We start from the raw sequence: 16,649 nt of genomic DNA, 5'->3' as shown, positions 1-16,649 counted from the left end.
GAGAAACGGACGGTCTTGATGGATTGTTATGGGACTCATTTAAGGTAGATTATCATCTGAGACCGAGAGGTTCCCTCTTCCCTGTCGAGTTCGGTTTGGAGGCAAAGACAAGTTTCTTTTGACTGGCTTTTGCTCTAATCAATCAGAAATTTCGAATTTTGACCGGTTTCTGTGCCCAACCACCTTTTCCCCCAAAGGGTAACGGTGCTCTATGGTACGTACTCTTGCTAACGTGAGCCAATGGTGCGTAGAGAAATTTTGTTCTTTCTCATCTCAAGACAAATCGAAAAACCTTGATTTACCGAGTCAAAATTACGGAATGGAACTCTGAGTTAGTAACTCGGTGAGTGACAAACCCGCTACACTGAATGCGGTCGTTAGATGAGTCGGCGTATGTTAGCGATTTCTTCTTCCCAGGGTCACCTTTCTGGCGTCATGCCATCGTTTCAAGTAAGAGACTAAACTGGGATAACTGCGCTTTTTGCTGTGGACGGAAAGCACTTTGCGTGACTTGTCATCTTCCTTCCTTTTCTATTATCTTTCTTTCAAGTTCTTCGTTGTCACGTATTCTCTCCTGTCCTTTGAAACCTAACCAGAACAGAAAGGAAACGGAACAAAGTTCCATGCCACGAACACATGAAATACTCGTCTCCTCCTTTCTATCTCTCCGTTGGGCTTTGGTCTTTGCAGGATTTTTTTTATGGGCTGTAATCCAACCATCAGAGATTCAACCGGCAGTGCTCATCTAGCTCAGCTGAAAGATTACAATTCCAGCTGGTCGTCGTTGATTTCATCCTTCTGATCAGGTCCGGAGTAGTTTCCATGGGGAGGAGGGTTCTTTTCAAATGTCTGCCGACGTTCAAGTTCAGGGGCAGTAGACATCTGCCTTCTTCTGATAATTACGATGAATACGCTCGCGGGTTCTGCTTTTCTCTTTCTGAAGACCTGGAGAATCTCGGAAAGACGCTCGTCAAAAGCTCCGTCTCCCTCAAATGGGCGGCTGAAGCTATGAATCTTCTGAAGAGAATGCAAGTTGAATTTTTCACCTTGGTTGAGAAACTAAAGCTACCCATCTCGTTGGAAGGCGAAGACTGGCTGGACCATTACATGAAGGAAACTGTAGCCTTACTAGATTTCTGCAACCTGCTAAAAACAGCAATATCTCCGGTCGAGAGGCACTGTCTTGAGGTTGAATTCATGGCTAGAAGGATCAGTGACGACCCGTTGGATGCATCATACAAGGCAGAAATCAAGAGACTTGAAGGAGAGTGCGGCTATCTCGATCTCTCCGGCGGAATTAATCAGAAGTTGCAAGACGTAAGATTAGATACTGTAATCTCAAGTGGCATTAAATTCAAGAAGGGCACGAATCCAGTTCTTTACGTCGTTAATATCACCATGATTATTGTATCCTTACTTGTCGTCTCCGCCGTGGTTGCTCCTGTCTCTATCGACATGGATGGAGAGCTCCGATCTGAGTTTCCACAAATGTTTTCCTTCGTTTCGTCCCTTAGGATACTGGTATGTGCATTCCGAGAGAGGATTAGAAGATCAGAAGGGGATTCAGGCGTCATTAATGTATCAGAGCATGAGATGGTGCAGAGAGCTTTTGAAAACGTGAAGGCTCAAGCAAATGAAGACAGAGAGAAGGTTTTGAGGAGTCTTGTGTTGTTGAAGAAGCAGTGCATTGATCTGAAAGAGGGCCTTGAGGCTTTTGGTTCTACAGTTGATGAGGTATTTGAAGAGGTAATCAAAGGGAGGAAGAAGATGATGGACATGTTCAATGCTAGCTTCGTTAAGCAGTAGATCTAGTACTCGTTTATGTCCATGCGTAATTAATTCATGACTGTGGTGTTGAAATTGGATTAGTAATGTTGATAAGATTGGTGATAATTTAATGTCTAATGACGGATAAAAGAGTTTGATTGGTTTACGTGAAGTGTTCATGAAGTAACACTTATGGCATTCATATTGATGTTATTTTGAGATTTTTTTCTCATTTTAATCAATATTTAATAATAAAATACGCAGGCTTATGTGATCTAAAGTTGGATTTTTACTTGATTACTGAAGCTATCACTTTAGAGCAAAATGCATAAGAGGTATCTAACTGGATTGATAATAGCTGTTATGGACAAAATCAGAAGTACATTCAATAGAATTACCCATTTTTACTATTTCTTGATGAAAATTTAAAGACTAAAAACTCGTTATGACTATAATGTTAGACTGACGTCCCTATCTCTTATAAGGTTTCGAAATTTCCAACCTCCTTTTTACTTCTCGACAACCATCGAAAGAGCATGCTCATTTGAGTTTAGGAAAAAGTGTCATTGATCTACGAGACCAACAAAGTGTCATTAGAATACCGGGGATTTATGAAACTTTAGTATGCGATGGAAGAAAACACTGCTACATTGCTGAACGGACACCCATCAGAAAGATAAGATCTACAGAGAAGAGTTTTGCTTGGATGCCCCAATTTTCTTACTTAAAACCAAACCTAAAGCTTGTCTCAACTCACGAAGAATTTCACATTTCCCAAATACTACCAAAAAACAAAAAAAAAAGAGAACTTGAATGAAAACTGCAAAACAGCCCACGGCATTCCAGCATGCAATACAGTGAGTCACAACTTCACAAGATAACACCTAGCAGAAGAAGATATATAGAAAGGGATTTTGGGCTTTCCCAAGCACTCTAGATATTCTGCAACTGAGAGAATGAGATGCGTATGACAGACCTATCAATGGTGCTGGCATGCTTGCAGACAAGGGCCTCAGTCGCCTGCTCCTCACTCTCAAATAGGACCAAAGCTTGCTTCTTCCCATTCACCTCAAAAAGTTTGGTATTCACAATGGTACCGTGCTCCTCAAGATGGGAGACAATCTCTTCTTCCGTTATCTCTGGTGGGAGAGTTGAAAGGTGGATCATCTTGGTTGGGGCACAGCAGTATCTGTAGTTCTTTACGGCATTGCGGTTGAAGCGGTTGAGATTGGAACCTGCGTACTCATGGGTGTCTGGAGCTGCATTTATGTTTGCATGCTTTGAGAAGTTCGCCTCCAACCGCTTTCCAAATAATAGAGCCCCCTGCAAATGCAGCAAAACAAAAAGATAATAATTATCCGACAAAATCAATGATCAAATAGTTGCCCAAACCGACATGACAACCCATGGAATGGAAAAAATCTTAGTGACAGTCCCATGAGATCAGCAAAAAGTAAAGACAGCACACAAGTCCAACAAACAGAAAACAGAATGGAAATAAAAGTCGGACCTTCAAAAAATGTACAGCCAATTCTGCCTGGAAACCATCTCCCATCTGAATGAGGGCATGATCTGGCTTGCTGCGAAGGAATTTTATCCTTATAATATTTCCATAAATAGAGAAAAGATTGAAAAGTTTGTCCTCGTCGATTTTCTGCAATACCAGTAGAAGAATTCAACAAACAGAGACAAGGATAATTGATACAAAGACTAAGGAACAGATAGAAAAGGAAAAACCGCCACCTCAGGGTTTAGATTAGAGACAAGAATGGTGCATCTGTCATTAGTACCACTTATACCAGGAGGTAAACCTCCACTGAATGCAGCTGCAATGGCTGCAGCATTGCCCATCTAGCAGTCAACAAAGAAAATGGGCCACAAAGTCCATGTTATGGTAATTCTCCTACAGATAATTATGGAAAAATTTACCAGATCAACAATGAAATTATTTTGAAAGCTAAAAGACTCACCTGTGGAAATGCAACTGAAACAGAAGAGAATAAAATTCACGTGTCAGCAAAGATGATATTGAAAAGAAACATAAAAGCAAAAAATTAGTAAAAAGATAGGCACCTGCCCTAGCTCCAGGAGGTTGGAGGGCATACATACCTCCAGCATCACCATATCCAGGCTGTTACAAAACCAAAATAAAAATAAAAAAATCAGGTATGAACTGTTATAATGAGCATGATTTTGCCTCGCTTTTTTTATATTACTGAACAAGGTAAGGACATAGTACAAGTGCCACACACGTAGATGATAGAGGAAAAAATTGGGACTATCATGGATGACAAAGGGTAGGAAGCCTTGATGCTCATTAAAGGGCTTTTAAGGACAGAAAGTGGACAGTCTGAACAAAAAATGTCCAACATGCGAAGATGCCTTTACAGAATTAATTTCTTAATCACGAAACATACAGGTCACACTACCAGGTTCACGAGCCTAATAACCGAAACTAAAGAGTGGAAAATGCACTATTAGAATACATTACAGCAAGATCTAGACATCAGAGAAGAAAAGATAAATAAAGAAATAAGATAAGACGTACTTGTGAAGATCTTCCTTTCTGTTCGGAAGGCAAAGACGGATTTGTGAAATCCCTGAATATGTAAAAACATGATCAAGATGATATAATAAGACAGAAAGTCTCTTCAACGTAAATAAACAACAAGAAGCATAACATACCTAGATCGTTCATTGTTATAGTTCACTTGCAATTCACTGAGGCTGGATAAGAAAGCAAGAAGCAGAGTCACATTCAGCATAAAAAAATAATAAAAATAAAAAAATAAAATTGAGAAATGCACACGAAATTTAAGCATCCAAAATATAAACATTCACTGATAAGAAATTTTCGGTACAGCATACTTAGAAAATTGGATATCTAGCTGACAGCAACCATCATAAATGTTGCGCCCCTACAAAAAAGTAACCAGAGATATGTCCCATTAATATAAGCGTGTAGGCTGAATTTCTGATGGTAAATCTATTCCCCTCAAATGAAAATTCAAAAGAGAAACATACTTGCAGAGCATTTCTTGCTTGGACAGCACTCTGGCGTGATTGGTACTGGATAAGGGCTTGAGAACCTACATATATAACAATAATGCTAGTGGTAACAATAACAAGGATGCAGACCTAGTATCTGATAGGTTAAATGAAAAAAACTGATTCATGTAGCTGCCACAACATAGATGGATACAAGGTAAAGATGTAGTAGTAACAACAAAAACATCTACAACAACAATAATAATATCTAAAGTAGTAAAAAAATATGAAAAGAAAAAAACCCGAAGAAATGTTAGAGTATCTAGGAATTGTCAGTTGACATCAATACAGTTGTTCAAAATCAGAACAGATAACTCTTAACCAAACTAAATGTTATACACGGCTGGAAACCATTATTTCAAGAAAAGAAAAAAGCAGCTGAAAGGAACCATAATTGCAAAAACCAGGTTCTATAGGACCTTTTTTTCTGACAAGATGAAACATATACATCCATCGTTCAATTTTCAGCATATTAAAAAGAGTAAAAATGCAAGAGAGAATAAAGAGAGTTATAAGTAAGAAAGAGAGTAAACTTGAAGAAGCTGACCAGCTGACTTCTGAAAGGTGACGATCTTCTCCACAAACCCATGCGGAGAAAACACTTGATGCAGCACTTCCACTGTTATGGGATAGAGCAGGTGATGAATTGTAACTAAGAGAATTCGATTGGGTTGAGAATCCTGAGAGTGCCCCAACAGCAGAAAAGCATAGAGACAGAAGAGAGAGAGAGAATGAATAAAGAAGAAATAAGAAGGAAAAGAAGAAGAAGAGAGAACTATGGAGAAAGAAGACAGCGCACAAACATCTTGGTTCATCATTACAAATTAACATACATTTTGCACATAATTCATTGATGATTAACTTAAAAGCTATCAGGTGATCTTATCAATACAGCTGGCTGTCTTTGAATACCATCATAAAATTCACCTAATCTGAGATTACTAGAAATATTTTTTTTAATAATACTAATACATCCCATACATAAGAAGAAGAAAAAGCAAGAAACTAAAGCATAAGAGAAACTCTCTACCTTGCTTGGTGTCGATTACCAATATAGTATAAAACCAACAGAGAGAAAAAGCAAAGGATTAGAAAGTAACACAATGCGGAAAAAAATGTTCTCTATTACCAATAAAATACCTAAAATAATATTAACATATTGATACTTTTCCTAAAAGAGGACAGAGACTAACTTCCATATGGAGTAATATTTTAAATCTAACTTCCAATTTGGTAAAGCAGATGTAAAGTAAAATCTGGGGAACATTTACTGATAATTAGACAATAGCTTAATTAGATGACTGCTGCAGACCTAATTCACATACTGCTTTTAATTTTTAATTAACCATCATCTTTCTATTTCAAAGATGAAGAATTCAATCATTGACTTTCCCTCAATGCAGTCTCCAAATCAACTCGCTTAATAGGTGATATGCTATCATCACCAACATAATTCCATGGTTTCTACACCTTGGTTCATTAGTTCACAAATATAAAAAAAAGATATGCTTTTTTCTCAAAATAATCAATAATATACCTAGTATTACTAGTGTAATTTAACAACTAAAATAACTACAAAATGGAGAAAGAATTGAAAAATAAAAGCTGCTCAACTATCAGTACACCAAGCACATTTCAACCAACAAAAACCCCTTCACTCTACAATACTCAAAAAAACCAATCCCAAGTTAGATAGAAAACCAACTAATGATTTGAGAGTAGTGGGTCTGTTTTCGCAGTTTGCAAGTCCCCACCCTTTCTCAAACCAAAAGAAAAAATTAGTAGCGACTTTCTAGACACTGATAACTAAATAAAAACTAATTGCAAATCTGCATATGATACAAGCAAAATCAAACAACAAATAATTTCTGCAGCACAAGCTACTGGTCTGCAAAAACATGCAAGCAGCACATTCTTTGTACCAAAAACATTTAGTCACACATATTATGGGAACCTACCTGTTCGCCACCTTTGCGTCCTTGAGCATTCTGATCCATTGTTGTCAACTCCTGATGGGAGGAGAACTGAATATACACATTCCTACCCCTGAAAGAATTCAACCAATGCCAGGATGTTAGAAGAGATCTAAGAAACTGAGAACATCTACTTAATCAGAACTTATGCAAACAACTCATACAGTTATCTGCTACAACTGCTTGCAACAAATGTTATGTGCTCAAGAATTACATAGCGGCTAAGAAAAAACAAAATAAATGGTATTTTGGGCACAATTTAACATCTATAGTGTGACCATATGGTAGAACCCACAAGTTGCTCTTTTGCTGTATCTTTCTCTAATGAATTTCGATTTGAACAACACTCAATGCACAACAGAAGTGATTGAGGGTCTGTGAATTTGATGAATAATTTGGATTAATGACCAGATGGAAATGACCAAGTTACCCACCAACCTGAACAATATCATCCTGCTAGAACAGCCTCTAGGACAGAAGTAATCTGGTTAAACATGCTCAGGAGGTAAGTAGAGCCCCTTGGTATTGGAAGCGCATTAACTGCAGATTGTCTTACTTCTTCCACAAAGGATTACCCCATCAAACAGATTCCTTGTCTGGCTCCAGTGAGATCCTCATAGAAAGTACACACTATGTAATTCATTTTGTGGAATAAAAAGAATGATTTATTATTTTCATAATCAGCTGCCCACTTAGACAAGCATGAATATTTGCAGATCTTGATAGGTGACAGGACCTCATGTTCATCATGAAGCCAATGCTGATGTGAAAATTTTGGGCAAATTGGAGTTAAACAAAACAGAACTTGAACTCATGGCCCCTCACTGCAAAAACTGTTAAAAGCGGGTAACGCTTTAATTATTTGTTTTAGAATGACCTCCTTGAACCCACTGTACAAGATTAAAAACCACTTGGTAAACCTCATAGGTAGTGCACACTGACAGTCTGACAAGTTTTGCCACTCTCCACTAAAAGCCTGTTTGCCATTCCCAATAAGTACATTTCTGTCAAGTTAGTTATTGGTAGCACAAGAAGAGGTACCCTGTCTAAGTCTCAGTTGCTCCCATCTAACAACCACAACATATAGAAAACCTGCTAATATGTGCAAACTCTGGGACACTCAGCGGCATTCATTAAATTTAGCAGCTAACACATTAATTCGAACAAATAATGAAACTTTTGATTAGCGACAGCCATTCAAAAGTGAAAGGGAGGAAAAGATTCGTCAAGAAAAGGTCAAAACCCTGACACAACAAACAGCTTTCACGTGCAGTTCATGCTGTACTGAAGGTAAGGTTGACTTCCTGCCACTCATTCACTTTAATGTTGTCATTGCATTAGAAAACACTCAATACTGATAGCATTAACGGTAACTTGTATTGGCCAACAATGATGAAATGTCAGACATGGCAGGGACCTTTTCCAAAAACATAACCACACCTTACACTTGGCTGAACATTTGTGTAATACTGAATTGCATTAACAGCAGAAGAAACATCATGCATTTGAAGAAGTGCCTGAAAATTAGAGACAAATGTCAAGAAACCATATATATACTCACAAAATATGTATCAGTTACAACAGAAATTAGGTACAGAAATAAATAGGTCGAATCTTTTTTAAACGTCCAAAAGAGTACAGAAAGGAAACCTGATTTTTTGCACGCAACATCACAAGCTTCGTGACTACACCAAAAGGCTGTACCAGCTGGAGTAAATCATTCTGAAAAAAGCCATAAAGGCATAATAGATATCATAATTGTGTAAGTTTCCATGCTTAACAACAAAATGGACCATGAAAATGTAAGAAATACCTCAGCTATTTCATGCCCAACATTACGGATATGAATAACCTTCGAAGGCTCTGTCATCTTGGCAAAAACTGTGACTGTTGCCAAAAGCACAAATGTTTCAGTTAAATGCCATTTATTTACGGTTGGCAAAGCCTCTTGCACAAGGCATAAATTTCTTTTGCTCTTAACTACAAAATGAAGATGATATGGATATAATTATTCTCCCCAAATTTCTTTCCACCATCTGCCCCAAAGTGTTTGCCTAATATTTTCAGAACTGGAAAATAGCCTAGTAAGTTTCCATTTCACTTAAAACTCCAAGATACACTTACCTAGGTTTCTAGAATACATAATTATCAGAGAAACATTTAAAAGAAAAAACCTAGCACTTATGCCACGCTTCAAGAGTTAACATGCATAGTCATTGTTTATAGGTAAGAAATGAATCCGCAATAGGATACATCAAGTTCCAAAGTATGATTTTCAAATTAAGAAGAAATAACTGAGTAAGACAGCCTCAATCTCAAACATCAGCAATATCGAGATTTTGCCAGCTTTAAAAACAAAGTCACTTTTCTATTGCTGACACTCATGAAATAAAAAAAGCTAAAACATATTTATTCTGCTACACCTTTAAGAATATATAACCAACAAAAAATAATTCAACTGTATAAAATAAACAAAAAAAAATCATGAATGAACCATGTAATTAACTGTCCAAAGTTCCTTCATCAGAGTCCCAAAAACATAATTAAGGAGAGAAATGACAGCAGAGATCAATTGGACACCAAAAATTAATAAAGCAGAAAATTATACTTTTGGAACCTAGATATAGAAACCCCAGATACAAAAAACCAGAAACCCAATATCTTTATTGGTGGAGATCATCAGACCAAAAAGTTAAGAATCATATTTTTCCGTATGTACCTCAGAAAGCGACAGAAATAATAAATGCACTAACAAAATCCATTCTCTATTTTGATTTAGAATCTAAATGATCACTAGTCGAAAACCAATCAACCTAGGCCCCAGCTGTTCTTATTTTTTGTTTTTTTAATATTACCAGGTGCATAGATTTTTTTATCTAGTCGAAATAAAAGGACAGGGTTAAATGGACTTAGCATGAGAACCAAGATGGACTGTGGTAATGATTCAGACGACAAGAGTATAAGAGAATTTTCTGTGCAGCAAATAACCTCGCTTCTGCTAATCCTTGTACATAGAGCAAGTTTTTTTTCCTCATTTTGAATGTGCTACCTCATCCTTACGAAAAACTATCCAATATTCAGTTCAGCACTGCAGGCTGTATTGCTACAAAGGAATTTTCCAATCGAAAACTATCATGCGCCTGAAAAAGAAAGTTTACATCCAGCTCCCTCAGAAGCAAGAAACTACGTCTTAAAGAACAAAAATGCTAGAACTTCAAACTAAACGGCCGAACGAACGCGTAAATAGGCGAAGACCTCCTTCTTTCCTTAAGCAGCAACTCCCAAATTCTCATCCAACGACTAAAACAATGTGAGCTTTCGCGGCATGCAAGGCCCTTTTGCAGCAGCATGAAGATGGCCAACACAAAGAAGATATTTTAAGCCCTAAAAAACAGAGTTCATATGCCCGAGACAATAAAAAAAGGCGATTGTTCATGGAAAACTCAAAAATATGAACATGCATTTCGCTCCCGCAATTGAGCTGCTACAGATGCCCGAACTTACAACAAAAAATACATAATCCAGAAGAAGGAACTGAAATGACGGCTAAATGGTAGATAAAAGGAGAGCACCTTTCAGAAAAAAAAGAATGGCGGCTTGGGGAGATGAGAGAGAGCTCAAACGAGTCGATTGTACATGGTTTCGTGTCCAAAGACCTAAGCGTCGAGAAATCCTCTGGCGGAGGAGTGGACGAGACTTTTGCCCTAAATAAGATTTTTCCTTACTGAAGGGTTATATTTTATTTTTAGGTTGTTCGTAACGGCACTTCTCGTTGGTATGAACTTCAATAAACTACATTTCACGTGATAAGGGGCCTAAATCCTATAATCCGAACGCGCGGGTCCCGCTACAACGGAGTCACTCGTTGGACGTGCAACATGTCACGGTGTATATTCTTGTAGTTAAACACTTTTACACGATTATAAATATATCCTTAAGGCATGGGTAGAATATTCAACCATCTCCTTCCAATTATTATTTATTTTCTCCACAAAAAGGGAGGAGGGGCAAAACTTGACAAGGGAGGGAAGAGCCTCCACCCTCCTCTGTGGACATGCTAGATGTCACTTATGGGATGATCCTCTGGGGATCCAACGAGAGGCACTTCCGACTTCTACTACTTACCTCCTTGCCTTGCTTTTTCACCAGCTAGAGAAAATGAGGGTTGTTCCTCCACCTGTCTATCACTTTCCTCTTTGTTGTGTGGGAAAAAATCCCACATTGAAATATGAGAACAAAATTTATTGAGTTATAAGGTTAAGCAACAGGCCTCCTAAATGACTAGTAATTTTAGGATAGAACTTAACTTAGTTAGAGCATGTTGTGTATTTGAGCCAAGACCCAGTTTGTATTTCTTAGGTTATTTATATGTTGTGGGCACCATAAGCAAGAGTCTGTATGTAGTGGACTCCATAAAGGATGAGGTACTTTGAGGAATTAAGAGTGTGATTAGAAAGATAACAATTCTCATACTTCAAACAAAAGGAGGTGTACAATGCAGCTCTTCATACTTCAAAATAAGAATGAAACACTGGGTTTTACTTAAGAGAGAGATAAAAAATAATTTCTCCATGAACATGTATAATTGATGAAACTTTTAAAAAAATACTCTAGTAAAGAAAGTTTTGATAACACAATAGAACTATAAAAACAAGTTTCTCATGTAAAGTAATTACTTTTCAACACAACTTGACGACTTGCAAATAAAATATTCAAGAAATATTATAGACTAAGGGAAATATAGGACACTAATATTTAGAATTTAGAATGAGGAAATAAGATTTTATAATTAAAAAATCCAGACTCTATAAAAAAAGAAACTAGGCTCATGCCATTACAAGAAGGTGGAAATAGGGTGTAGGAGGAAACTTGAGTGAATTTTCTTTTTTTTCTTTCATTTAAAATACCTTCTAATTAAAACTCCAACATACCAACATAAACAAGGAGTCAAATTGGAAATTTCTCAAAAAACATGTGGAGACCAAAAAAAGAGCAATGGGTGCTAAAGAATCCGATGTTCACAAGCAACATACTAACAATCTGAACTTTGACAATTGGATTGGAAAACAATTTATTAGGTTAGAAAATAGATTCATAGAGCTTTATTTTGATATATAATTTCCTATATAAATTCTCGGTCTTATTGACACAAAACTTCCTACAAATTGAAACTTTCAGTTGTTGCTCTTTTTATTGCCTAACATTTGTTACTTTAAATATCAATTTCACTTTGTAAAAAACTTTGATTGAAAAAAAAAAGTTAGAAACTAGACTCAAATATATTTATGAAAAACATATAATTTTTTATATGAAAAATGTAGTAAGATAGTTCAAAATCCAATGAAAGATAAGATTTAGGAAATAATAAGACTAAAGGGAAAAATAGAAAAACTCTTTTTTTTCTTTTTCTTTTTCTTCTTCGTCTTCCATTTCTTTTCCATCTCCTCCTTCCCAAGCTCTGATGCCATGTTAAATTGTAAGGAGGAAACGTAGAAGAAGAAAGAGAGAAGAGGAGAAAACGTGAAAAGGAGAGGTGAGAAAAAAATAGAGAACTAAGAGAGGACGTGTAAATCGATATGTGAACTAACATAAATAGACAAGAAACATAACTAAGAAACATCCTCCTAAATTCCAGTTTTTTCTTTTGAGTTTTACTTCTCTTGAGAGACTTGTTTTGCATGAAGAGGGAGAAAGAAGGAAGAACTTATGGGACAAACCAAACCATGCCCAAACTATGGTAAGTCCAAGTTCAATAGAAATTGTGATATCAGATTCAAGGTCAAACTCAATTCTAAATATAATTTAGAGTTTGACTCAAGCTCGACTGGTAAAACCTTTTTAGGGTTTTTTTATCTCACACCTTAATTTCCCTATTACCACCATTTCAAGTTAGTTTATTTTTCATGGTAATAAGGGTTTGGTTGAGGGAAGGGAGGGGGGATTGGGAGCAACAAGCATGGGAAACGAGGGAGTGAACGAGATAGAAAGAGAGAGAGAGAGAGAGAGAGAGAGAGAGAGAGTTTAGCAAATAAAAAAATAGGAAAAAAATCTCTCTTGTGCAAACAAATGGCATAGTTGAGTGGGCTAACTACTAATAAGTCAACAACTTGCATTGGTTAACTTATTCTAAAATTTGATCCCAATTCCAAGTCTTGTAGATTATTGTCCTAATTGAGTGACCAACTTTGGTTGAAGTGGTTTAACCAACCATCCATGTTTTGTAACATTGCTTTAAAGTCTCTAAGGGGGGGTTAGTGCCCCAAACGGATTCTTGAAGATCAAGTTCATGTCCAACATGAAGATCATGTCAGTCATGTACATGAAGATCATCTTCGCATTGGTGTTAGTTTTTACGACTTCATGTGCACTGGAAAACAGTTTCCAGTGTTAGTGCCCCAACATGAGAAAAACATAAAAAATAAGAGAATCTCTAAACCTTTACAGTGCACTTAATTACAACATAATCCTTAAACCCTAAATTAGGTAAAACAACCATTATTACTACACGAATAAGTTATTTAATGTATAATTAATATATATTAATATATTTATTAATTGAATTAGATATTTTATTGTGCATTAATATGGTAATTACATGAGCCAATGAAATACGTATATGATTAATTACAAATAAAAAAGAAATAACGTTATAAATAAAAAAACGAAAGTAATACGTTAAGTTATTAATTTATTAATAACATATGATATACTTTAACCTAAAAATGAATAATTTAAGAGAAAAAATTGATCTAATCATAACTTTAACACATAATATATTTGTACATAATATATTTTATGTATTATTAATTAATAATATATTATCACAAAATTTAAAACCATTGGTTTAATTAACTATAGCAATCGGATAATTATGCCAAAATAATTTATCAAATATTTATTTTAACAATATTTTAATTATGAATATTAAATCACTATTTTAATATAGTAATTGTAAAATCAAAATAATTATTTTATAAATAAAAATTATAAATTAATGATTTTTATGAAGATAGTTTAATTTTTCCTAACTTAGGAAAAATTAAACATCTTCGTCTTCCTCCGCAGTGAGCCAGCAGGCAACGGCGATGGCGACGGGGACGGGCTAGGCAAAGGCGATGGTCGGCGGGCAATGCCGACAGAGGCGGCGCTCCGACGGTACGCCGAGAGGGAGAAGAGAGGGAGGTCGAGAAGCTCTGCAATAGAGCTCGACCTCCCGTGCTCAGCGGGAATGAGAGAGGGCTGCAGGAGTGGAGACGAGAGAGGGAGCAGAGAATGAGAGAGGGCTGCGGGAATGGATACGAGAGAGGGCTGCGGGAATGGATACGAGAGAGAGCTGCGGGAATGGAGACGAGCGAGGGTTGCGGGAATGGAGACGAGAGAGGGCTGCGGGAATGGAGACGAGAGAGGGAGCAGAAAATGAGAGAGGGCTGCGGGAATGCAATGGCAGAGAGAGACCCGAAAGATAGCCCCGCGCGAGAGTCATGTAGATGATTCTCAAAATCGGGCGGAAAGCGCTTTCCGCCGTTTACTCTTGGGACATGAACTCCTGATTCATGTATATTCATGTACATGACATGAATTTCGACGCTCCCTAACGACACCAGGACATGAACTGCGTAATGCGCATGAAAATCATGTCCTGAGTCATGTGCACTAATCCCCCCTAAGTTCCTTCTTTTGTATTTCAAGAAGAAAAAATAACATTGTGCTAAAAAGATAAACATGAATTAATTAATATATTGAGTAAAAAACATCTACATTTTTACATATTTCCTTTTAAAAGCTACATATATTTTGAGTCTCTATATACTTTTTTCATTCAGAAAAATTTCTTGTCTTGCTTCCTATGTGATTACCTCTATGTGGCACAAGCAAAGGGCCTAACCAATACTATATTTCCTTTTAAAAGCTACATATATTTTGAGTATCTATATACTTTTTTCATTAGGAAGTTTTTTTTTCTCGACTTCTTATATGGTTACCTCTATGTGGCACAGGTGAAGGGCCTAACAAATACTGTGAGTATTTTTGTTTGGCTAATATTCGCTTATATTAATCAACCATTTTTATTTTCATATTAATAAAAAAAACGTGCAAAAAAATAAAAAAATAAATACAACTCAAATTCCTTCTTAGTTCCATTGTCTAGCTCGATGAGAAATAAACAATACTTGCAAAAAAGGTTACCTTTGGCAAGAAAGATTCAATGTAATATTATTAACTACTTGGTTTTATTTGATTCAGTTAATCTGGTTATTAGGATTAATGGAGTTGGTGCAAATAACAAGAACAATATCCTATTTGATTGTAGCTAATATTAGTTAATTAATTGGTAGTTAATGTAATTACTAGTTGAATAGTTAGTAATCAAGGAAAAATCAATCAATTATGTGACGATTTGTGTTAATTAACTAGAATAACATATTATTTGACGGCAACTAATACTAGTTAATTAATTATAAATTAATACATTTATTGATTGAATAAATTATTATTAGGTAAGAAAATAATCAATTATGCGATAATTTGTGCTAATTAACAGGCCAATTGACCTAATTAATTAATTAATTAATCAATCAATAATTAATTAAACATGTAGTAATTAAATAAATAAATAAATAATTGAACCCATTTAAATTTTATAATTAATTAGTTGGTTCAATTAATTTTCTTAATAGTATTAATTTTTTTTTATTTAAAATATTTTTTAATAATTAATTTTTTATTTCCTTTTAAAAATTTTAATATTTATTTTTTCCTTATTTTTGTATTATTTTAAATATTAAAAATTTCTTATTTTATTTTTTATTTTCCCTGTTGTTTATTTTAATTTTCTTATTTTTACCTTTATCTTTTTCTTTTTCATAATTTTAAAATAAAATCTAATCTTTCTTTTTCATATCCAAAAATCTCAAATTCAAGTTTTAGATTTCACCTCTTAGGTTGGTGAAAAATTCATTAGGTTTTAAGTTAAGGAAAAATTTCTCTATACATGACCGGCAAGGATGGGGCAAGGATATGAAAATAGGGTAGGGACGGGGCGGTAATATGGGGATGGGTCGGATTTGCAAGGGATGAGGAGGGTGTTTACGTGGACTAGGTTGCAACGATAAGGATCGCGTTGCAAGGTTTAGGTTTTGGAGTTTTTGTCGGGGTCGGGTTTTGGGGTAAAATTCAAGTATTTAGTATCTCAGTTGATAATGTTGTATATAATGATGTTTGTCTGAGAGTTTTGAAAAATGATTTTTCAAGAAATAAGAAATTAGTTTGTGGTGAGAAGTTTTTTCCCGTGTGTTGTTGTGCTCATATTTTAAACTTATTAGTCCAATATGGTCTTGCTCAAATTAATGAATTCATTGAGAATGTGTGTGAAAGTGTCAAATTTATAAATCTATCTAAGGCTAAATTTCACACTTTTTTTTAAATTGTGCAGCAACTACAATTAGATGAAAAAAGGTTGGTTATTGATTGTCTAATTTGTTGGAACTCCACATTTGAAACGTTGTCTTCTGCATTAAAATTCAAATATGAATTCCATAGATCTCAAGATAGATAACTAACTTATGATTGTTTGCCAAATCTTGATGAATTGGAAAAGGTTGAAATGGTGTGTGAGATTTTAGAAGTTTTTAATGTAGTCTCTAATATAATTTATGGGAGTGACTGCCTTACTTCTAATTTGAACCTTATTAAAGTATATATGGTAAAAGAAGTTTGAAATTTTCATTAGGACAATAGTTGGTAGAATGGAAGGGAAATTTGAAAAGTAATGCGTGAATGCAATTTGTTGATACCTATTGCTTTAGTTTTGGATATAAGGGTCAAATTAAGATTAATTGAAATGTGTTTTCTAAAAATATA

The 16,649-nt window shown here is 35.5% G+C and overlaps 2 protein-coding genes across 3 annotated transcripts; one reads left to right on the top strand and one right to left on the bottom strand.

Moving 5' to 3' along the window:
• Positions 1-822: 822 nt before the first annotated feature.
• On the top strand, positions 823-1,806 carry LOC137958683 (UPF0496 protein 4-like). The gene has a single exon (XM_068805770.1). It carries the CDS (start codon positions 823-825, stop codon positions 1,804-1,806), a length of 984 nt encoding a protein of 327 aa, XP_068661871.1.
• A 569-nt stretch (positions 1,807-2,375) lies between these two features.
• On the bottom strand, positions 2,376-10,528 carry LOC137959182 (polypyrimidine tract-binding protein homolog 3-like). 2 transcript variants are annotated; one of them, XM_068806534.1, is made up of 15 exons: positions 10,361-10,528; positions 8,602-8,675; positions 8,439-8,510; positions 8,229-8,305; positions 6,774-6,861; positions 5,363-5,495; positions 4,792-4,856; positions 4,636-4,685; positions 4,453-4,494; positions 4,316-4,367; positions 3,841-3,898; positions 3,738-3,751; positions 3,511-3,618; positions 3,278-3,421; positions 2,376-3,090 (listed from the first exon to the last, which is right to left on the bottom strand). In XM_068806534.1, the coding sequence occupies exons 2-15, from the start codon at positions 8,656-8,658 to the stop codon at positions 2,701-2,703; spliced, it is 1,350 nt and encodes a 449-aa protein (XP_068662635.1). In that variant the 5' UTR covers positions 8,659-8,675; positions 10,361-10,528; the 3' UTR covers positions 2,376-2,700. The 2 variants fall into 2 exon arrangements, with proteins under 2 accessions (XP_068662635.1, XP_068662636.1); XM_068806535.1 differs by having other exon boundaries at positions 3,877-3,898.
• Between the last annotated feature and the right edge of the window lie 6,121 nt (positions 10,529-16,649).

The sequence above is a fragment of the Aristolochia californica genome, unplaced genomic scaffold (genome assembly GCF_029961685.1).
Source record: "Aristolochia californica isolate CCGP_79_NKW_82.1479 unplaced genomic scaffold, dmAriCali1.0.hap1 SCAF_3, whole genome shotgun sequence".
Lineage (NCBI taxonomy): Eukaryota > Viridiplantae > Streptophyta > Magnoliopsida > Piperales > Aristolochiaceae > Aristolochia > Aristolochia californica.
This window is presented reverse-complemented; position numbering and strand designations above follow the sequence as displayed.